This window comes from Monomorium pharaonis, chromosome 5 (assembly GCF_013373865.1).
Source record: "Monomorium pharaonis isolate MP-MQ-018 chromosome 5, ASM1337386v2, whole genome shotgun sequence".
NCBI lineage: Eukaryota > Metazoa > Arthropoda > Insecta > Hymenoptera > Formicidae > Monomorium > Monomorium pharaonis.
In genome coordinates this window covers 11,283,418-11,307,081 of record NC_050471.1, presented here as the reverse complement: position 1 = coordinate 11,307,081, position 23,664 = coordinate 11,283,418, and the positions used below count along the sequence as shown (strand labels likewise).

General features: G+C 39.4%; 1 protein-coding gene across 3 annotated transcripts in view; it reads right to left on the bottom strand.

The window, feature by feature from the left end:
* LOC118645653 (protein pangolin, isoforms A/H/I/S-like) overlaps positions 1-23,664 on the bottom strand; it is a 106,458-nt gene that overhangs the window by 69,269 nt on the left and 13,525 nt on the right. For all 3 annotated transcript variants that reach the window (XM_036287172.1, XM_036287173.1, XM_036287174.1), the window contains exon 3: positions 11,884-11,987. In XM_036287172.1, coding sequence (XP_036143065.1) covers positions 11,884-11,987 — 104 coding nt within the window. The remainder of the gene's footprint in view (positions 1-11,883; positions 11,988-23,664) is intronic.

Here is a 23,664-nt window from a genome sequence, read left to right as displayed (position 1 = left end):
TAAACTTTATAAGAAGGACGGAAGGAAAGAAGCAAGAGAAAAGTAAGAGAGGGAGAGCGAAGCGCATCGGCGTTACTAGTTGGGCGATAAATTCCCTCGAACGTAATCCGCGGTGAGACACAAGGCTCTCTACTCGCGGTATCTACCTCTCAAGGTGAATGATGCAAATGCCACTGCGGTCGACGGTCTTTCCATCGGCGCGCGAGAGCTTATTGTATCCGTTCACTTCTAGGTAATCTACTAAACAAACGACTATCGTTTTCTTCAACTCTTACGATTTTAATCGACAATTAACAATCTTTTGTCTTATATTTTGTAAAAAGTAACAATTTGTTACTTGTTGCTTAATCTCTTTCGTTACTCTTATTAATATTACAAGTCAGGATAATTTTGCTTTTCTACCCAAATATTGTAATAAATTTTCCTTTAATGCCACTGTAATAGCCGACGCATCCGTAACAATATATCAGTGAGATTAGAGGGAAATTAATTTGAGTTACGAACGAGCCTTGAAAATCACGGTGGCTTAGGTCTCGGGAGAGCGGAAACCATAAAATCGTCCCGCCTTTGCAAACGGAAAGACCACCCGCATACTCATCGGCACGGGGATCCACTTAACGCTGGATGAGTAACGTCCCGAAATTGTAGCACCTTGAGCAATCCAGAATGAAGTATGTCTCAGTTGGAAGTTGCATAAAAAATTTTAAAACTCTCTTTGAAATTACTTAAGAAATATTTTTTAACGTCTCATTAATGCGAAAAGATTCTTTGAAACAATCCCGAATTTTCTACATTTAACATTTCCTTGACCAAATTTTAGGTAGCGCGGATGACGAAATGTCCGCTTATTTGTCTGAACGTTCATTCGCCAAGCTGAGAAGAAGAATCGCGATAAAATGCAACGAGTATAATAAATAGTATCTAACGCAGGGTGAGTTATATTAGCACCACCTTTCTAACTAATGAGACGACCTCGTGCCGCACGAGATATAATGAACACGTCATTTCCATTTACTCACCGCGTGTGCATATAGAGAATCTGATCTGGCCCGAAATTAACGTTCGACGAGGTGCGCCCGATGCTCGGACGCAATTTTCCTACCTTTGCGAGCTACGATCGATCATATGACTAGACGAACGGACAGATGGGATTTGGATATCGTTCTACAATGACCGCTGTTATCGAGATCGTGCTCTTAACGCTAAATTTTAAGTTACATCTCTTTTTTTGTTTGTCTAGATTCTGACAACGAAGCAATGCCCTCTTTATATTTAAAACATATTTTTAAATTTGTTAAAATATATGAAAATTATTGCGTACACATCTTTGATTTAATTTTTATTAATGTAATTGTTAAACTTCTCAAAAATTTAAACAATATATTTGTTTGACATAGTTGCATCTATTACATTTTCTCTTTTTATATTTGTTATTATAATACAACATTGATTTTATTTCTTCGGGCTTGCTAAGTTTAGTGTTAAAATTGGGGTTCTACCTTTCCGAGGCACTTCTGCGCGCAAACGACGGCATACGGCTTAAGACAGGCTATCGGGAGTTCGCACTGTAATAACCGAGACTCGTCGAGGGCCGTTTCCATCGCAAAATGGCCACGGGGGAGAACACAGCGGTAAGAAGACGCGGAGAAAGGTAGCAATGAGGGAATTCGCAGGCAACAACCCCCTTCTTCTTACCGCGAAAGAGTTGCGCGTTTCCATCATTGCACGAAGTCGTTCTGTCTTCTTTTTTTTTTTTTGTTTCTCTTCCTTTCTGCGTCCAGATGAAAAACCAAGCGAGAGTTTAGTGTCCGAAGCGGAGGTACGATTTCAGACAATTTAAAGGAAGCAAAATACCAAAGCACCCGCGTAAAATCTAACCCTCTCTTCTCATCTACTGTCACGCATTTTTTCATTTCACCCTTCGTAAAAAGAAAACTTTACGATTTCTGAAAATTGTCCGGCCTGTCTTGTGTAAAATTTACGAGATTTTATCTCTTTCTCTTTCACAGATCTCAGACAAATCGTGACGGAATCCTTCGAAGGAAAGATGCTGCGTTCTCATCAAACATAAAGTCCAAACAAATAAATAAGAATCACTCGTGAATTAACTCGCGAATTATGGAATCTCGTTGATATTCAAAAGCAATCAATGTTTCATGAAATATTTTTTGTTTTATGCCTTTAATGTTTTCCAAAATTGAGCGTAGATAATTTTAATCTCTACAGTGCAATGTTCAGTAAAAAATCAATGAAGTTAGTAAAAAAACATTGATCTTTGCTCGTAAACTTATAACTTATCAACCAGTGAAATAAATACACTGTCCGATAGTGAAATAAATTCTTTCAGTGATAATACACTAATTCTAAAATCGAAATCACTAAAAGACAGTGAACACTCACTAATCATAGTTGTAAGTATACCATTGCAAATCAGTGATCATACTGATTGTTATTTAGACAGTAAAAATATGCATATGTATACGTAACTTTTATCCTTTCAAAACTTTAAACAATTTTTCTTTTTTAGTAATGTTTAATGAGAAAAAATTTTTAACATGATTATAAAGATAATTGATAAATATGTTTGAGACAAAATTACGCTACCATTGATTGCGATTAAAATGTTTTCTATTTAGGGAAACGTTTCCTTCTCTCCTCTCTCTCTCTCTCTCTCTCTCTCTCTCCCGCCATTCCTCTTTTGAAAGGAAGAAGTGGAACCGCTGCCTCTCTGCGGAAGGCCTGAAACCATACACGCTATAAACTTCCTGTGCTGTATCGCTTAAAATAGTCGTGTTAGTCGAAATAAGAGTAAGAAAAAAATTAGAAGAGTTGGCTCGTTTTCGTATTTCGATTAAAGAGTTTTCGTTGAATGAGTCAAATCTCGATTCAATCACGGCGCCATTTCGCGAAGGTTTTTTTATATACTCTACGTTTTAAGCATTTTATTTCAGTCCTCTCTCTCTCTCTCTCTCTTCTTCTTCTTCTTTCTTTCAAGAAAGAGAGTCAGAGAAATCGAATCCGATCGAGAGAATACTTGACAACCAAAAAATATCTGGAGACGTCTGCGATTCGATTCGCGTTCACGATTCACGCTTCGTTATTGGCATTAAATCATGAACAGCACTCTGGGGATCCACGGGCGGATCCGACTTCTGCAAACAGGTTTGCCTTCGCGCGCAACTTTATTTTCTCAGCGAGGTCGATGAGAGTAGATTGAATTTTCTACCAAAACAAGAGTACACGCGCAGTGATTTTCTTATCAAGTGTTAGCGCTATGATATATATATATATATATATATATATATATATACATATATATATATATCAGTAGTATATATATGTATCAGTAATTCAACAGATTATCCTCCACTTTGATTTGACATCTAATCTTATTAGGAAATAATTGTTTTATCAGGCAGATTAAAATGTATATTATAATTATGTTAATCTATCATTTCTTAAGTTTTTCTTAAGTTATTTAACGAATTGAATGAATGAATGAATAAATTAAAGAAAAAGAAAAAGATAGACGGACAATGCTGACGAGTTATTCGCCGAGTCCAGTTTAAGTGGCTATCATGCGACAACGAGACTGTACGAACGTGACCTACTTGATCCTACTGCCTATGTGTCGTAACGGTAGTGATCGCGCCTGTCGATAGCTCGGACACGATCGATTAATAAATATACGCATCCCGGCGCAGTTAGCCGCCACCGAACCGCATTACAAAAGCGTACATATCCCATGTCATGGTGAAACTAGAATTATGGTCGACATTGTCCTAGTTTCTAACACCAGAAGACATCGCAGATGAGATTCCCTTCTCCGATGCAATAATGCGCTACCCACATACGATGAGTCTATAATTTCTGTAAGATAATCTCGAGAAAGAAAGAGAGAGAAAAGCTCAAAAGTGTTACCAACGTGTAACCCTGCATCTGCAGAATATTGTTTGTCAATGGTAGTAATGAAAAAATTACACAAAACAAATGTCAAAATAAAAGCCGAATGAAGTTACGAACGTCGAATGCACAAGTTTATATCTCTATAATTACGTGGTATATTAAAATACATATACCTTGCCATTAATTTATGGCATTAATTCGTTCTAGTTTAACGCGTGAGGCTTTCAATGGTTTTCGCATCCTCGCGCATGACACCGCGGTGTTTATAACGCTAGAAAACAATAATGGCGCGCCCGCGTCGCTTTGAAGTTGGTAATAGGCTAGAGTGGATTTGCAATAAATTAGTGTGTATGCGTGTCGGCGAGATACGACGTATCACCGCCGGTAGCGGTGACCAGGTGTTCGATATTAATTTTCGATCCCTGATATATCGGAACGTGAAATTATTCATTGGCAAATGTTAAAGGCGCGACGCGGTGGCTATTGTGATTGAGGAGAATCTACTTGTCGATGTCGGATGTACAATCGTTAAGTGGTAAGCGGTTGTCGAGAAAAGAGGTTGTCGAGAAAAATCACAACATTCGCGACCCGTCGGTGAAATTAAAACTTGCACGCATTACATGCACAAAGAGCTTATAAATATTCTGTAACGATACCCCGGCACTGGATTGATTCCCCAATTAAATGTAAATGAGCGACGGGAGTAAACTAGTGGAACGAGTTTTATAATATCCCGGCAGCCTAGAGGGGTGGGAGGAGCTCGTGAAATCCTACCTAAGTAGATAGCACGAGCGCGGCCAATAAATTAATTATTCACCCAATAACCGAGCTGCAGCAGCTCGTGTCCCTCTCTCAAGATTGCCAGCCTTCCTCTCGCTATGTTATTTATGATTCTACCTGGTATTCATTTTCGCTCATTTGTCCCTTTGAAACTACCTCATCATCGAAGCGAGCTTTAATATTTATTGTCTCTAATATATCTGTCTTTTAAATTTTGAAAGAACAAAATATTTATTGTTATAATTTATCGAACGATATCGTTGTTACTTTTCCTCTTGTTCTTCGTAATTATGTATCTCGTGTGTACTACATTTAGATATCGCCGCGCGAGAAAAGATATATTATTTTCGGCATATTTCACAGAAATTCGAGCAGAAACCCTACAAATGTCTGTTTGTAGAGAACGTGTAGACGTGTAAGCCTCGTAGCAAGAGAAGTCATCGAGACTATGACAACTCTTCTTTGAACAAGCATTCCCGGCCACGGTGATCGCAAACATTCCCGTTTCCGTTTTCAGGGTGGTTAGTTCTGGGCATTCTTCGCCGTTCACGGTCTACCCTGGTATTTATTCTGGCTCATTTGTCCCGCAAGAACCGCCGTGTCATCGAAGGGAAACCTAGAGATTCCTTTTTCGATTTATACACGCGGTGTGCAGTCCCCTCGGAATTCTATGGGGGTCTCAGGTGTTTGGCTATAAACGATTACTTTCACGATCACTCTAACCCGATTCTCTTGAAATCTAGGAATTTCTTTAAGATTCTTGATGGAGAAAATAATTTGACAAAAAAAAAAAAACAACACGAGAAAAATTTGTAAACAACAATTGTATTGTGCCGGTTATTTAAATTAACACGTTGCGTGCCGTGCCAATTTTAGGTAGCTTGTGTATCAAGCCGCGTGACTCACGGCATTTTTGTTCGTGTTTATTATATTTATTAAGTATTTCATGGTTTTCTTTTTATAGCCGCAAAACGGCCTAAGCGGAAAGTTCAGAGTAGATCTTCTCAAGGACTCATGCGGCATAAATGTAATTCTAAATTTTTTGCACTAAATAAGAATATAAATACAGAGAATCAAAAGAGTATTACCTATATCATTGTTTCTTTAACCGCAATTTGATAACAAGTATGTATTCACTTTTACATATGCGTAATAACTACTATGAAATTTTTGAAAGTATAGGAAATAATGTATAAGTCTCTATTGTTAATTTATGTTTCGTCAACAAACTTCGATCGAATATTCTGCGAAAAAAATATCTAAAGATAACTAATGACAATTGTATCAGAGGGTAAATGTAAGGGCAGATGCATATCGCGAGAAGAATTTCCCAAGGATTGCTAAAAGAGGACAAAATGATGCTGATGACGGCACTATTCGTTGATAAAATGGAATAATCATTCCAATTAGATAAATATTTTTGTCGTGACGAAAAAATACGAAATAAACGCTTAGACCCTAGAATTTGCCTAATGTCATTGTCATATCGTTTGATGAACGGGATTTTTAAAATCATATCTTCCTTTAGCAATAACGTCACAAATGTGTACCTGTGAGATAATTCAGACACAATGCGACACGGAGCGAGACGTCGCGCGGAAAGGATATAAATTTCATCGCGTGGGCAATATTATTATCGCGTGTCGCTACAATTGCTGTATAATGAGAGAAAGGATGTATGCAGCAAACTAACTTGGTGACGACGACCTTGTTTGTGTAGCCGAGAAATCGTTTCAGCTGTTTTGAAACTCGAATCGAGAAACCAAAAACTAATATCGTATTTGAATCCACTCTTCTTTTTCTTATCTATTCTAATGTTTCTTGCATCTACAGACTCTATAGTTTTTATATATGATATAATTAATAATTATTATAATTATAATTAGTAACTTCCAATTATATGTATGTATAATATATCATATTTTATGTCAAATTAAAGAATATTTTAAATTGCTCTTATAATTAGTTTTCAATGTATATACTTTTAATTAACAAATTAAATAAAAAAATCTAATTCTAATAAAACAACAAAAAACCACTTTTATTGTAAAAAGTTATTTGCGTAGAATAAATCTGTCACTTAATCTTTTGTACCTTACTCTCAAAGTACCTTTCTATCAAAACATTCAAAACCAACGTTTTACCAAACGTTTTATCAAACGTTTCGTGGAGAATAAACGATTTAAATAGAATGATCTCGTGCTACGAACTTGATCTGCAAATCTGCTCGCAGCTTTTCCCACGTGAACGTTGAACGAACGGGCAGGAAAACAATTAGTAGGGTTCTTAGTAGGACAAGGAAGAGTAGGCAGTAATGGAGAGATCGTATCGCATAGCCATCTTAACGGACTATATAGTATTATATCCCTCTGCAGAAGGGCAATCCCTTGGTTTATGCCTCTCGGCATAAGAGAAATGGAGATTTTTGAGAACACAAAACAATGCTCTAATACAAATGCTAACGCCTGAAGCTAATGGCACCTCCGTACTTTCCGATCGACCCTGTGATTGCCAAATAAGCCTCCATCTTCTTCGGCACTAATGTTTCACAGATTCAAGTTCTTCATAAAAATAGGTATAAGAATTTTGTTTCATCACGATGTTGCTGTATCAGAATATTCCAAGAATTCCGAAACAAAGATCCCGTCGAAAAAAAGACTCTTCTCTTCTATGACAAAGCAACCGAATAATTAATCATACTCGACGCCATTCTCCACGAGTGCGCGCGCGACTAAGAAGACTCGTAAGAAAGACGCGTTGGACGTCCGTGCATCTGGTACATTCATTTCAATCCGAAGAAGAAGAAGACTCTCGAATTTACGCTGTCTCATCAATCTCCGTCTCGCCGCCGCGCCGAGCGATAGCGCGACGCGGCGTAAAATCGCCGATCGGATGCGATCGAATGCGACGCGACGCGTGACACCGCATTTTGTCTCTTTTTCCAGTTCCACGGTTTAGATCGAGCTACCTGATCGAGCTACGGGACAAGGAAAGCGGTATTGGACCGTCTTCCCACGAGTGCTAGACGACGGTACTTGATTGGCAAACAATTAGCGGCTACGATATCGAAGAAGGGATGATGGGGATAGGGACGACGATGACGAAAGGAACCGAACGCAAATAGGTATGTATCACGCGAGCATCTTTGACCGGCGTCCGACACGCATCCTGCTTATACAGCCCTCTCTTATATCTCTCTTTCTCCATCTCCTTGGCAAGTCGCTTGGCTCATTCGCCTATATTTCCTACAATGAGAACAATACCATAGTTCTTCCGCCGGGGCGAATGGACACAAAGGGCATTCCTGGGACAAAATCGTTGTCACCATATCTCGTCACCGCCATTATCACAAAACTCGCGAGTATCCTGCGAGCACGTTAAAATATTCTGCATGGAGTATGGAGCACGCGATCATAAACGTTTCTTTTAACTGTACTCTGCATTATTCTCATTAATATTTAAAGACTGTACCGTATAGACGCATCTTGTACTTTATAGAAGTATACATTACGATATAAAAGGATCGAACGAAAGATATAACAGATAAAAAAAAGCGAAGCAGAAGCAAGCTAATAAGATAATAAAGACCATAGATTTTTATATCGATTATTGTTTAATAACAAATGATTTAATTATATCGCTTTAAATTAACTGCGCCGCGTTTAATCAGAAAATTGCATGTTTTAATACATTGATTATGAATGTCACGTGTACTATTTGTCTATTAAGATTCCCAACCTTCGAGAGCCTTTTGTCCTCCGCGATCCTTCGCGTCCGCCCCTTCTTTTTCCGCTTTCTTTCCACTCCTCTCCCCTCTCGTCCTTTTCTATTGTATTTTTCAAAACTACGCTCCGTTACTCCTGTTATTTTCGAGAACCTCGAGAATCGCGTTCTTTTTAATTGGTAGGACGAACATTTCGTTTGGCACGAACGTACAGACCCGTGTATATGTATTTTTTGTTTCTTTTTCGTATATTTCTCTTCGTCGATAGTCGAACAGCTTTTTCTACGGAGTTTTTTGACATTTCGCGTAAATTCCAGCAGCATCGTTCCTTTGTCATAGCAGCGACCACCGTCGGCAGGATGTAACGCGACTCTAGCATCCGATTCGATGTCGTCACGAGTCGGATGTACAAGAGATAGAAAAGCATTCGTCAGTATGTTGTATCGTACGAAAGCTCGCGAATAATAATCGTCAATAAAATTCCGTCGTTAGCGGCGAACCGAATGTCCATTAAATACGATAATCGCGGTCAATTATTTCCTGTTATGGCTGTTAGATATATCGAACCTCCGTGATGATAGCACGTGAATTGGCTAGTTATGTGCAATTTCTATTTTGCCGCGCGGTCTCTTATCGCTTTCGAAAAACAATCATCTGATATGTATCTCCAATGCGAAAGGCGTTGTCTCATTCGCTATTAAAACTAGCTGCTTTTGTATGCTGCAAAGTACAGCAACAAGGTACGCGGACCGTTTAGCAAGTTGTTTTCACGACGAGTCGCAATCGGTGAGGATCGCACTCACGCGAGAAACGTGGGGCATGATCGTCTTTAGAGCGCTACTTAACAGTCCCGCACGAAACGGTGGTCAATTCCGTGGTCGCGATACCTCGCGACGAAGCGCACGCGTGCATGCACGTGGTGTCGAGATAGAAGGAGCGTGCACACGTGTGTGTCCCCGGCATTCCGCGCTGAAATGCGCTTAAACCGCCGCCGCGACGAATCATTAACAGGCTTCTAATCGCCGCGCATTGCTGAGGTGGCACCTACGAGTAACGAACGGCCGGACGAACTCGGAATAATTATTACGCTTTTCTCATCGAGGAGGTCAAGCGAGATTGGCAATATTCGTTGGCGAGCGCTACGCATGCCATGACGTGCACGACATACTTGGAACGTATAAGTTTCTCTCGACGGTTAAATACTATTCTCGCTGATGTTAAATGTCGCGTTTCTAATTGCTACAACAACAACTGTGTTTTCTTACGTATATTAATATTTAAATTAATTAATTGCGTATGTATTACATCAAAGCGTTATACTTCTTCAATTAATGTACTTGGAAATGTTTCCAACTATCACCTATAAATTGCGTGACCCTTGGAACAAGTAAATAAATAAATAATTGCAAACTCCGTGCAATACGTTAAGATCTAGTTAGCGCAACTAACGATTCGGAAGTGCTGTTTGCCGTGAGATTTCGAGTGAGACTCGCTTCGCGCCCCGTACCCGCGTTGGAGCGGAGATAAGCGTACGAGAGAGAGGAAGAGAGAGAGAGAGAGAGAGAGAGAGAGAGAGAGAGTTCGCCGAGACACGCTCGTTGTCGGAAATAACGACATAATGACATGGTAGAGGATGAGTGCCCCAGGTAGGTAAATCCAAGCACACACAAGCACGCCAGTGCAAGCAACCAGAGAGAAAGAGAAAGGACGTTCGGGAAGAACAGGGAGGGAGAGAAAACCAGACCGGGATATATCCGGCGAGCAAGAGAAGAAGGAGAAACAAGGAGGAGGAGGAGGAGGAAGAGGAGGTGGGATCATCGGCGTGTCTCGGCAGCATCCCTGACCATCGCCGGTGGTTTATCAACTCCGAGGAGTTGAAGAGACCTTAATAGGCTCTCCCGCTAGAGTCTGGACCATGTCACGCACCCTTTTATCTCACGTCTCGACCTGATTTCGCGCGCGATTCTCGCCGCTAGACTGTCAGCTGCGATTCGACCGGATTTATTAATCGACCCGAGTACGCCCCGAATCTGCATAATGAAATAAATAAAAGCGTGCACTTGCGAGTACATATTCAAATAAAATAAAAAAATCGAATTGGTATAACTCTGATAAATGCGGATATCGATGCCCGTAGGTATACGAGTATTACATTATCGCACATTTTCATATATTCTGTCTATTAAAGATTGAAAATTCAACTTGAGAATAAAGTCGACATCGATATACCTTTTATTCTTTCACTAGACATAATTCTCTACAATCGTGAGCGAATATGAACGCTCTTTCCACGAAACGTATAATTGTCTTCACTCTCATTCTCTACAAACGTGCCGAGTACGCGATATTCCGTCATTCCTCTAATTATTGACCTTTGATAGACGCGTGGACCACGCGCAATCGCAATAACTTTAATAGCGCTTTATCGCGTTAACGACCGGTATAAATCGCCAGCGGATATATATTGATACAACGTGAAATTCCATGGTAAATGAAACAACGGCGAAATTGAGTGGTCAACGCGCCGACGCACATTACCGCGATAATTCCCAATAATTTATCATCGTCGCGTTGCGTCGCACGCTCCGCGCCGTGTAATCGCCGCAGCAGCCGCCGCCGCATTTCGAGCGTCATGAAGAATTGAACAACGTCGCACGCGCACGGTTTGCGTCGCGGTGTTTATCGGCCGTAAAGAATCGACGGGACTGCTCCTCTCTCTCTCTCTCTCTCTCTCTCTCTCTCTCTCTCTCTCTCTCTCTCTCTCTCTCTCTCTCTCTTAATGGGTTCACGCGCCGTGGAATCGTGCACAAAGCGCGACGCGGCCCGCGAGAGATCGCAACGGCGGCCGCACGCGTCACGCTCTCTTTAACATCGAATCGGCCCAATTTTGCCCACTATTTAGCGACGCCATGCTTCGCCGCAGCCGAATTAGCCAAATCCGCGGAAGCGCGCTCACATGAATCGATAACCGTGTTTCGCGGCTCAATCTTTCCGCACATTATACTTCTTTCATACGTACAATATAACATCCATACATAAAATTGATATATAAATTATTTTATATATTCTCTGACTTGAGAAGACAACGTAATCCTTTTGATACTCTCGGGATAAATCGTAAACTTGCGCGCGCGTACACGAGAGAGAGAGAGAGAGAGAGAGAGAGAGAGAGAGAGAGAGAGAGAGAGAGAGAAGGGGAAGGAGAAGGAGAGGAAGATTGCGCGCGTATGCGAGTGCGGCTGTAATAAATATAAATCGTGAATCCAATTTGTGGATGCCATAAATCAATAGCGTGATCATGATCCGGCTAGGAAGGTATGTAACAGTCTGACAAAGTCGGATTACAGCTCAAACAAAAGACGCGGTATAGACGCGGTATCGTCGTCGAGAATAAGAAGGACACGATGGTAAATTTGAGATATGCAAATTTTTTATGAAAATGAAACCAAGAAAAACGTAACTGAGCTACTCACCATAGAAACGGGGATGGGTCCTCCAGCTCCATTGGAATATGGATACGGTGAGACGAGGTAGCCCATGTTGAACGAGGAGGTGTGCGGTGTCGGATCCACCTTTCCTGTTTTGAAAACAAAATACGATTATTACTGATAAGTGGTGTAATTGCAGATCCCTTAGATTAATAACTAAATACATTGAGAATCGATAAAGTAATATAATTAAAAACACCTTTTTGCCTTTCGGGTTTGGCCCTTCAAATCTTATTCTAGAAATTGACAAGTTCAGTTTTTTTTCTCACTTTAATTTTCTCTAAAATAATCGAATTATGAAGAATGTACAACAATTTTTAAAATGCTGTACAATAATGTTTACATCATATATAAACCAGTATCGCACGGGTCACAAATTGCTACAAATTAGTCGTTCAGACGTTAAACAGACCACAGACGAAGAAACATTCCTTAAGTGGCAGCCTGCACGCGACGTAACCAAATTGTAGAAAGTAAAAAGGAGTTCTGAAAGAAAGACCGACGGCCGACTGTGGTACGACAATTTGGGGTTCGTGTAACACTGGCCTTAATTATATGTTCTCCATACAAATCGCTTTTATTTTTCTTTTACATAACAATTTGCCGAAAAGTGCAAAATTGCGTGTGATATTTATTTTACCTAGTTTTATCTCAACCTCCCCAATTCGCACCTGTTCGATTTTCTTGTACACATAAGAGATTTTTTGTAATTTTTGTTTAAAAAGATTCAAAATGCAACGAAAGATATATTTTTACGATACAAAAATACTGAACAAGTGCAATCGTTTATCGCTCTTATCCATTATAAGATTTGTTCAAAGCCGCTGGAGATGTCGCGTTCGCAATTTCACGTAACGTCGTATTTTAATCGAGTTAATAACATCCGCTTGATCCGCATGCCAGATATTATTTTTTTTGCTCTAAACGTCCGTATAAATATTATACATCTACCACATTAAAACCAGTCTTCGTTTAATAGGATTCAACGTCGTTTGCGCAGAGAGGACCGATCTCGCCAAGCACATGCGAAACCTGCTTCAAAGATTCAGAGGCGATACCAATCGTCTATCGTTACGGTTAATCCTTAAGAAGCGAGATGGAGACTGCGGTCGGAGAAACCTCTTGGGCTTATCCTTCCGCGAAACTGGATCGTCGTCTTGAGCAACAGGAGAAATACACACGAAGAATTCGCTCCGCGATACCGATCGTTCTGAGACTGCGTGCTTCCGCCCAAGATCGTCTCCGTATAATCAAGAAAACGAATTCCGCTCTTGCGAAATCAGCCGAGTAGTTCTCTCGTCCGTTCCACGAAACTTGATCTTTTCGACTAGATCCTTCTCGAATTGATAGTGATCGTCTACCGATCTGAAGTCAACATGAATCCGAGCATTACGATTTTCGCCACACATAGATTTTATCGTTAAGAAACGAGCACCTTTAGATAATGATAGAATCATATAAATACCCGTAAACTTTAAATATAACGAGGATGATATAACGGATAGATATAACGGTGATCGCGCGTTCTTCTCAATGATAATGGCAAAGTGAGAAAAGCTGCAGTTATCGCGTGATGATTTCAATGAGTGCGAATTTGCGGGAGATAAGAGCCTCTCTTCGCATAATACTCGCGATGCTACGAACATTCAGCAAAATTCGTCGATACCTTATTAGCTGACTTCCTCCTCAGTAAGAACGAACACTCATTGTATGTTAAGAGATAATCTCGTATTGAAAATAATTAAAATATATTCTACTGGTTATTATTTTAAATTTAAATTGGATAATCAATAAATTATAATGATCTAGAGAGTTTAAATGGGGACCGGCGATTAATGCCGATAAAAAGAAAATAGCATATATTCAATTATTACTTTGGCAACGAGAGGCGCGCATTTTCGCGGTCGTTTCGCGGTCGGGCTCCAATAACGACCATGAAAGAGTTAATTCTTCGCGCTGGACCTATGCGATCCCGATCGTCGCGAGACATAGGACCATTGACCTTTCCTTTTGAGTGGAGAGGCACGAGACGCACGCAGCGCAGCATAACACTCGTTTGTCCGTAGTTATTAAGACGCGAACGCTTCTGCAGCGTGCACGCTTCGATGCAATTCACACGAACGCGCGGACGATTAAATTGTCAGCTACGCGACTCTATAAATAACGCAACGCAGCGCCGCATACCACCGAGTCGAGTCCCGCGATTCTCGTTTTATCAACGCCCGTGAGTCTGCCGATGGAAAGCTCTCGCGAGAGCTGGTTTTATCGAGGTTCCCTCAGCGAAACGCTTGACGGATTTTGCGTGAAATTACTCTGCGTGCGTGTGCGTGCGTACGTGCGCGCGAGCGTGTGTAAGTGTGTGTGTGTGTGTGAGCGAAGCTGTTAGCAAGTAAAACAATAAACTCTTGGAGTTTAGAAAATGACATCGCAACAATGACAAAAATTGAATGGTGTAAATGCAAATATGTATCGATACGAATTCTCCAATATGGAATTCAGCAGGCATTTCCGTGGCTCGGAAGGAAAAGCGCGCAAGAAAGGAACCGCTTGTCTAGCGCGTTTAGCTGTAACTTCAGCCGCGTTTCTCTCATTCATTCGCCGAGTGCATATCCTGGGCGCACATGTGCGCCACACTCCTCGCGGAGGCCCAAAGTTTATTGCCAGCTCGTCTCCCCTCTTCCCCTGCTTTTCAACCGCCCTTTCCATCACAATCGGCGCGTCTTCTCCCCTGCGCGTTCTATCGGCCTTCCAACCGGTGCTACACCAATTCCAAGTTCGTGCACTCGATCTTTCTCCTTCTTTTCTATCCTTTTTCTTCTTCGTCCTCCTCCTCCTCCTGCTCCTCCTCCTTCTCTCTCTCTCTCTCTCTCTCTCTCGCTCGCTCCTCTCCCGCGGGTTTGTTTACTTCGCAGTCTTGTTGGAATAATACTCCGGCAAGGTAATTATAGATACCCGGAGTTTCTCACAATGCGACTCCGACACACGTTTACACATCCGAAGACACACCCGCAAATATTTCTCGGTACTGATACGCGTGGCGGCAGTTGACAATGAAAATCTCGACACCCGATACGAACACCCACCTCGACTTCTTCAGCGAGTAAACACGATCCATCTTAATCGAAAATGCATCTCCTATTGTGTAATACGATTAGTGTAATTAATACAGATAATATTTTATTCATTTAATTGTGTAAAAAATTTTCATTGAAACTTTATAACATTTAATTAATATAATTTCAAAATAAAATTATTAATATGAAATTAAAAGATGAAATCCAATTAATTTAATTTCGATAATAAAAAAACTAATATAGAATATTAGTGTTCTTTTAACTTTAACACTTTTTCATGCAGTAGAATAGATGCTTTTTTTCTTTTATAATGTATGAAATCATTAACTGATCTAAATTTGTCGTTAAATTAAAAGCAACAAAAAATGTGCACAGAAAAATTTTGGAAAGAGAATATCATTTATGAAAGTATGTAACAATCATGATCGTACAAAAATATTAAACAACTGTACACATTTGTTATACATTTTTTAAACAATAACTCCAGTTATCTGTGATTCCGATGCATCGGTGATTTCTGGAAAGAACCATCAAAACGTCAAAAAATCCAACTCAAAGAGTAAAAACCGTGAAGAGATTATTACTAGGTATCTCGAAACGCCCTTGATCTCCAACCAAGTGCTTGCGGGTATTGTTGATGTTTGAGAATAGTTTTCGTTTGACAAAAAGCAAGTGAATTTTTTATCACGCGTACAATCCTTACAAACAAGAAGATTTATCGAATATCTCCTGTGCATATTGAAAAATGATATAATGATGGTGCAATCGGAAAAACAAAACCTACAAACGTAGAGTAGGTCTACTTCAATATATAGCTCGACAAAAATAATGAGATTCCATGTATTCCATACATTCTTTCAAATTGCTTGCACAACAGTTCGCGATCAAAGTCAGCTCACATATAATCATTCATATGGAAAGAGTACAAAAGATAAATAACAAAAATGACAAGATGTGATGTAAAACTAATTTACTTCATATTACGATAAGAAAAAAGCAGAGAGAATATATCAAACTTGTCAATTATTATTTCTTGCGTTATCTCGTTTCACGAACGAATGAACGAGAACGATAAGGGCCGAGCTCGCGCCGCCTAATCCGAAGATGAAAGGATGCGGCAATTATGGACTTCTTCCAAATTCGAGCTTCAAATCAGGATCGGATAGGAGCTAAAAAGGACACGGGAGCGAAAGAGCGTGCTGTTAATGCCATTACGGACGAGCTTGTGTATACAGCTTGTTGTCGGTTGGTAAATTACTATAATTGTGAAGTTCCGGCGATTTTTAGATTAGCTCTGGTCCATCAACGGTACCTATACCGACCTGCCGACACTGTCCAGAGATTCTCAACTTAACAGACCCACATACTATGAATTATTTTATATACAAAAGAGAGTCAAATGCAGTCGTTCGTCAAATTTCAATGCTTTTGTTAATTTTTAATTTCATAAAATTCACAAATACATAAAATACATAAAAAAAAGTTTGTATTTTACAACAGATATTTGATATAAATTGTTAGTATAATTTATCTTTATTTTCCATCCAAGCAATAAATGTAAAACACGTTATCTTGAAAGGAAACTTGCAAAAAAAAGAACACTAACGTGACAATTTAAATGAAAAAGAAAACATCCTCCAAACACGAGTCTTCGATTAAAATCGCACGAAGGTCTTATTACGAGGCGATGTATAAATGAGTCTCTCTCGATTAATTAATATAGCTGATTAAGCAGAATTAAAAACACACCGTTCAACCTGGCAATTAACCCAAATTAATAGCGCCAATAATGCGCGACCGTCGTCATGTAATAACATTGCGGCAAGAAACCGTACAATTATTTTCAGTCGCCCTCGAATTTGAAGCCAAAATTCCGCGAGCGATTATCAAGAAATTAATTCCACGTGTTTGTTGAGAATATAATCTTTCTTATTTCACACACACGGATGTGCACCCGAGATTTATAAGCTATTTTGTTCCTCAAAACAAAAAGTAAACAAAAAAAATTAATTGCAGAAGAAAAAAGAAACGAAACAATTGAGAGATTATTTTAATTCCATATTTATATTTGACAGTGTCAAAAGAGTGTTTTCATACATATTACATTTCTGGCGAGTCTCAAAAACCAAGCTTTATTGTCCTGAAGTATTATAACAAACAATATTAGCTAAGTATTGCAAAACATTAAAAAAAATATTACGTGCGAAGAGATTATGGGACACTCGCATGAAATCTATAATCCTGAACGCAAGCAATATAACTTTACACGTCAAATGCACGCACATATTACGTCAAACATTAAATTCAATTACGTTATTTAAAAGTCATTTAAGCCCTTCAAGTCACACCAAAGTAAAAAAATTAATACCCGACATATTTCTCAAAATGAGGTAAAGAATAGACACCTATATATAAAACTTTCAACTACTGGCAATACAGTTCTCATGACAACAAAACAAACACTAATGACCAGTGGCTATGTTATAACGTCTAAACAGTACGTAAAGAAGTAATTTGGACGGTTATCTCTAGAACTCAACAAAAAGTATTTGAAATATCGTGAATCTAAAGCCCCACATCGAGTCCATAACTGTCCTTTTCTTTTATAATTTAAACACATGATTATTTAAATACATGATTTATGAAACATGTGGATCTAATTCTAATATATGATTTTTTTAAATTATCTTTAACTTTTGTAATATATTCGATCATATTTATACACGAAAATGTAAGTTATGCACTGAAAAAAAGAGTCTTGTTGAATTAACTGGAATTAAACTAACAGTTCAGATTTCTAGTTGATCTTACAAGATTTCTAATTAATTTAACAAGAATTTTTGTTAAATTAATTGGAAATTTGGTAGGTTCAACTAGAATCCGAATCGTTAGTTCACATTTCAGTTAATTCAACCAAATTTTTTTTCAGTGTGTATATATAACAAATCAGAGAGAGAGAGAGAGAGAGAGAGAGAGAGAGAGAGAGAGAGAGAGAGAGAATAAAACGTATTTCGCCGCATAAGTCACCAAGTAGACCCTTGTAATGGGCCCCAGAGATTCTTGACGGACCTAGAAGCCAGACACACTGTCACGTAGTCGGAATAGAAGACGTAGTTGTTGGTTAGAACTCAAGCGTGCTCAGAAAGACCACGTACAGAAATCAGAGCAATCAAAAGTGGAAGTTAATGTACAGTCTGAATTCCAAAGTCGATGAGATCCCTTGTGAACAAGTTTATAAAGATAACTTCAAAGATTGATTATATCTCTGGATGACCGTACACAATTGTTAATAGAGTTCAACTTTACTACTACAGAATTTATATAATTCTTCAATGTAGAATATAAGCATAACTATAATCTTTTTGCACCAAATTTAACAGTGCGATATTCGGGTTTAGTTAAAGACTATATTTCAAATTAAAAGTATTTGGCGCGTATTTTAAAAAACTAGAAAATGTAAAGTGACCCAATATTAAATTCTATGATCCACACATTTGTGACCATTTAGGTACTCCTTTGTACACATTATATTTATATTATATATCATTATATATCGTATTATACATGTGTTGTTAAAATGGTACCGTGTTGTTAAAATGGTATTGTAATGAGAGAGTAGAAAATAAAACAAAATAAATTAAATTTCTAACTGCAAATACAAAATTTTGTCATTATGCATAGTATACGAAACATTCAGCGGGCGAGTTGACCAGAGGTCAAATCGGACCCCAACGAAAGAAACGGGTCCTTGCTCGCGCCGAGATAGAAGGAGAGGGAGTGAGAGGGCATAAGATCTCAGTGAGGAGAAGAAAAGAGACCCTGAGGCGAGACCTACTGCCGGGGGCTTTGGTCAGCACACGTAGGTAGTTTTGACTCGACGCGGCTCGGTCTCTGGCACGGCAGGGCTCGTGCGCGAAGGCAACAAGAGGAGAAGTGAAGACGAAAGGAAGAGGAAGGAGAGAAGACATGAGAAAAGGAAAGAAAAGATCGAGTTTGCCTGTTTGACCGCCGCCTGGCTGGCTGCTCAACTGCTCTTCGTCTTGTTCTTTCCTCTGCTCTTCCTAACTCTTTTCCATCTAGCTCTCCCTCTCCCTCTCTCTCTCTCTCTCTCTCTCTCTCTCTCTCTCTCTCTCTCTCTCTCTCTCTCTGTCGTACTCTCTCACTCACTCACTTTCTTGCTCGCTCACCGACTCGTCTCGTCTCGTAACAAGAGACGGCGCGGACAATGGGTGCTGGTACCACCGCGCCTTCGGCCAAGGCTGCCACACGGCCCTGCTTGGCGCAGCCTGAAAACACTATGCTTCTCACCAAAATTGTCAAATAGTGTTATGTTGAGCTTGTGCTATGCTCACTGTTGCTTTTACTTCTTGAACGATAAAAATGGCATTTTACAATAGAAATGCATGTAATTTTTTCTCTATTGAATATCTCAAGTCTATTGAATATCGAACATAATAGATTCAAACTTAATACTATATATGACCATTCGTATTAATGCCATGGCTTTGATAACCATGACCCATAATCGAAAGACAGTTTGAATGCGTCGACAAAATTTTGTTTAATAATCCCCAAAATTTTTTTTTTTTTGTTGTCCTTTATCTAATCAGGTCCAAAAAATTAATGAAAGGTACCTTTGATATTTTAAATGAGCTCTTATCTCGATCAAGATAATAAGTAGCTCGATCATTGCGGGAACTTAGAGCATATTTGTCGCGGACAGAGACACGAGAAAACGAGTCGGTTCTCGTTCCATCCACAGTCGAGGTTCTTACGACGGTAATGGGGCGAGATAAAGCCGAGATAAAACCGGGCACGCCTCGAGAAGAAAGCGAGAGTCTGCGATAACCATACACCGAGACAGCGAGAGTGGCCGTTATTGCCTAGCGATGAGTTTTTAATCGGCCGAGATCTCTTTGGACACTCGACCGATCAAAGAACTACGGTGAGGCATGTTGAGGCCAAGATTTTCCCCCAACGTTCGCGGATCTGCCGCAAACTCGACTCCGCTCTCCGAGGAACGTTGCGAGTCCCGTTCGAGCGACTAGTTTAATCGCCTCGTAATTTTTTAATAAGCAACAGGAGTGACTACGTTACTTGCCGTTTGAAAATTGCTAAATTCTGTTGACTGCTATATCCCATTATAAGTATTACGTTTTTTTCTTTTTTCAAAAATTTATTAAACGCTAACGGTAGCAAAAAAGTTTGTAAACTCATACGTTTTTTTTCTTTTTTTTTTTATCCGTCACTACCTCTCTACTACAAAAACCATTATAATGTATTTGTAGCATGTCATTGTAATTACTTTTTTGAATTGCGAAAATCGATGGACAGAGATGAAATGCCACACAAATTCAACATTAGAAAAGGGTAATTTTCAAGAACTCTTTCCGCTAACATGAGCGTCAAAAAAAGATCATTTCTGATCTATCTTAAATCTGAAAAATTCAACAACAAAATACTACGTACATCAATAATTAAACTAACAAAGATCCGTCTACCTGTATACTACTTATACCTGTATACGCAATCTATAGGCTATTCAGAATCAAGCGAAATACCGTCTGGAATCCTTGTATCGTATTAAGGCAGTGTACGGCCAGACCCGACGCGCTTCGACGCCTTGTCGATCGCTTCCCTTCAACAATACGTCTCTCGAATGTAAGCGCATTCTTCGGGATACCGCGCTCACGCAGGTAGTGAGCGATGCAGTTTTGACAGGTTTCGGAAGTGATGGAGGTCGCTGACAAGGACCGATTTCTACGGACTATTATGTTCGTTTCCGAGAAAAAGCGCGCCCACATGGGCAACGAAAAAACATTTATTACTCACTCTTCCAGATATTCTATCTCGAATAAATAAGTAGTTTACAGCAAATGCGAATGCATGTTGACGAAAATATTTTGTACCTGTTTTATATATATATATATACATATATATTGGTACATAAGGCAATATAAAAATTTCATTGATCTATTTATTAAATCGACAATGAACAATACATTCATACAAGTGACAAAGGTTTCTGTGTAACACGAAATACGTGGACGAGATGAGGGAAAGTTCTCGTTTAACCAAGCGTCAACGTTAGAATAGGCCCGGCGAATAATATAAAGAAAGAAATAAACGAATTCTTCGCTGGAATTCCTGGGACGCGCGCGTGATATTTCAGTCCAACGACCTGCTCCTCCTTCCGGGAAAGCGATATTCCAAAACTTCTCTTCGCGCCTGTGGCGTAAACTTGACGCGTGACTTTCGATCGACTTTACGTAATCCGCAATTAATACGAGATTAAAATCCGTAACTTGTCCAAGATAAACTACAAGAATAATACATATTAAACAGATATGACAGATTATTAAAAATACGTCATTGATATCATTAATTTCTATTTTATTATAAATATTTATAAGAAACGTTTGAATCTGAAAAAATACACTCGAGCACCAATTGATTGATACGACCGCGATTGATCAAGTGGCCTAATCCGATTAGGCTCGATCTAATCCGGCTATATCCGTTCGGATTTTTGACGGTTCATTGATACTTCCTACATCCTGAAACGCACTAAGCACTTCCATTTGTAGTAAGAAATGCATGCTATCGAATAACGATATGATATTCGATAGCAACACAAAGTTGATCGAGAATCTAAGGCAACAATTTCCATTACGGACTGACGAATGCGAATATCTATGGTAGAACATTGACGTGATCGCTGATCATAAATTTCACGATGGTTATCAGGTGTCTTAATATTTACCTACGAGACCCAGTCAAAGTAATTAATTTGTAACGTAATATGAAAGAGTTTTATAGAAAACAAAAGATTACTCTGATGTTTCTTAACGTTCAAATTCGAAATTGAAATCGATATAATTTTGATTTAATTGCAACTTTTGGAAATTGCAACAAAGAAGCGATGCATAGTCCTATCTATATATAATATATAGATAGATAGATAGATAAGGTCTCAAGTCCGATCATGAGCAGTCTTAAGAATCCACTCGTGTACAGCTTGGGATCATACTTAAAGCAATCTTAAATATAAAATCCGATGAAGAAATGTTTATTTCTCACAATCAATCGTATGACACACAGTTGATGAACAAATTATTAAAAAATTTCTTATTCTTCGATATCAGCATATCGTGCAATTTCTTCAATATTTGCTTTTTTCTCCTTAGAGAGTCACATGGGTTTTTTCACGATGGATAATTTATACAAAACTGGGTATTCTCTCGCTCAAACAGGAGGATACGGCAACGTCGCATACGGCTATTCGTAGCCCTGGCGGGTGTAGCGAGGCCAGGGGCCTACGGCCCTGCGCGCTTGGCCTCGGGCTCTGTCCGTTGAGGGCCGCGAGATGGAAAGAAGGTGCCCCACCGGGTCCAGAGATCGTCCGCAAAAGAGGGGACAAGGAGACACGCGCGCACCCACTCGTACCGGCATATAGGGTGTCTCTAACTAAACATGCAATTTCCTCAATATTGTGGAAAATAGTTTTAGAAATGCTCGGAAAAAGTAAATAGCAATTGTTACTTTTAATTCGAAACAAATTATAAACACCTAATTTCATAACTTTATAATCTTTTCACGGTTACTTATCCACATCTCATCTACATCTAAGAAATACATAGATTCTTCCTTATATTTTCCTTTATTTTCATGTCACATTATTGTTGTTCCTTATCCTTGTGTTTTTTATGGTATAATTTTCGTGGGGCAGATCGGCGCGATTCATGATGGAGTGTGAATCGGTGAGACGAGCACAAAACATTCGAAAGTTTGAGAAAAGAGCTTAACACGTCTACGAAAGGATAACAAGGTGATAAATTATGCGCCTACTCGTCCGAGGAAAAAAGCACGTTAGCAAATCAAGCCCGCATTAACTTTGCACCAGACTACGGCGGGTTCGTGGTGATTCACTGTTGGTATTTTTATTTCATAAAAAAAAATATCGTTTGCAACTTTACAATTAGGTACGTAATTTTAATGATATTCATGGTCTTGTATCACAATATCATATACTTGGCGAATGGATCAATTGTCCGTTCCAGGAGTGTCGCGAATATCTGGTAACGGAAAACGAAATTGATAAGAAGAATTGAAAATGGAAAAATAGACAATCATGCATGAAGCACGCGTCGCTCGGAAGCGTGACTTCCGCTAGAATTGGATTTCTATGCCTCCTACGAGCATTTTCTCAATAAAAGACTTGTCATTAACGATATATTACGTGACAGTCTGACCTAATTAATTAAAGAAACGATAACCGAATCGAAAGTAACGCTCACGCTTCTTTTTACTGTAAAAAAAGCAAAACTACGTAGAAAAAAAAGCAGCATCAATCGGTAATTATATCGTGGGCATGGTGCACTATCTTGGTGAGAGATAAGATTAGCGTATCTATAAGCGGAGACGCGCGGCGAGCGCACGCAAAAGGCTCTTTAGAGCTACGACGGCGATAACTACGGCCGAGCCGTGACTAATAATCTCCGCGAGGTTTCTTCGTGCACGATAATTAATTTCCCAGATCGTTGATCAGCGATCGGGGCTTTTCTTTTTCGCGCGTAAGCTATTTTTATGCCGAGTCCCCCGCGCCGCGTGGGAGTAAAGGGCGCAGCGATGTGCATCGCGGAAACTTTTTAATTCCATTAAATCGCCGTCGAGAAATCTCGGGCGGAAGAAA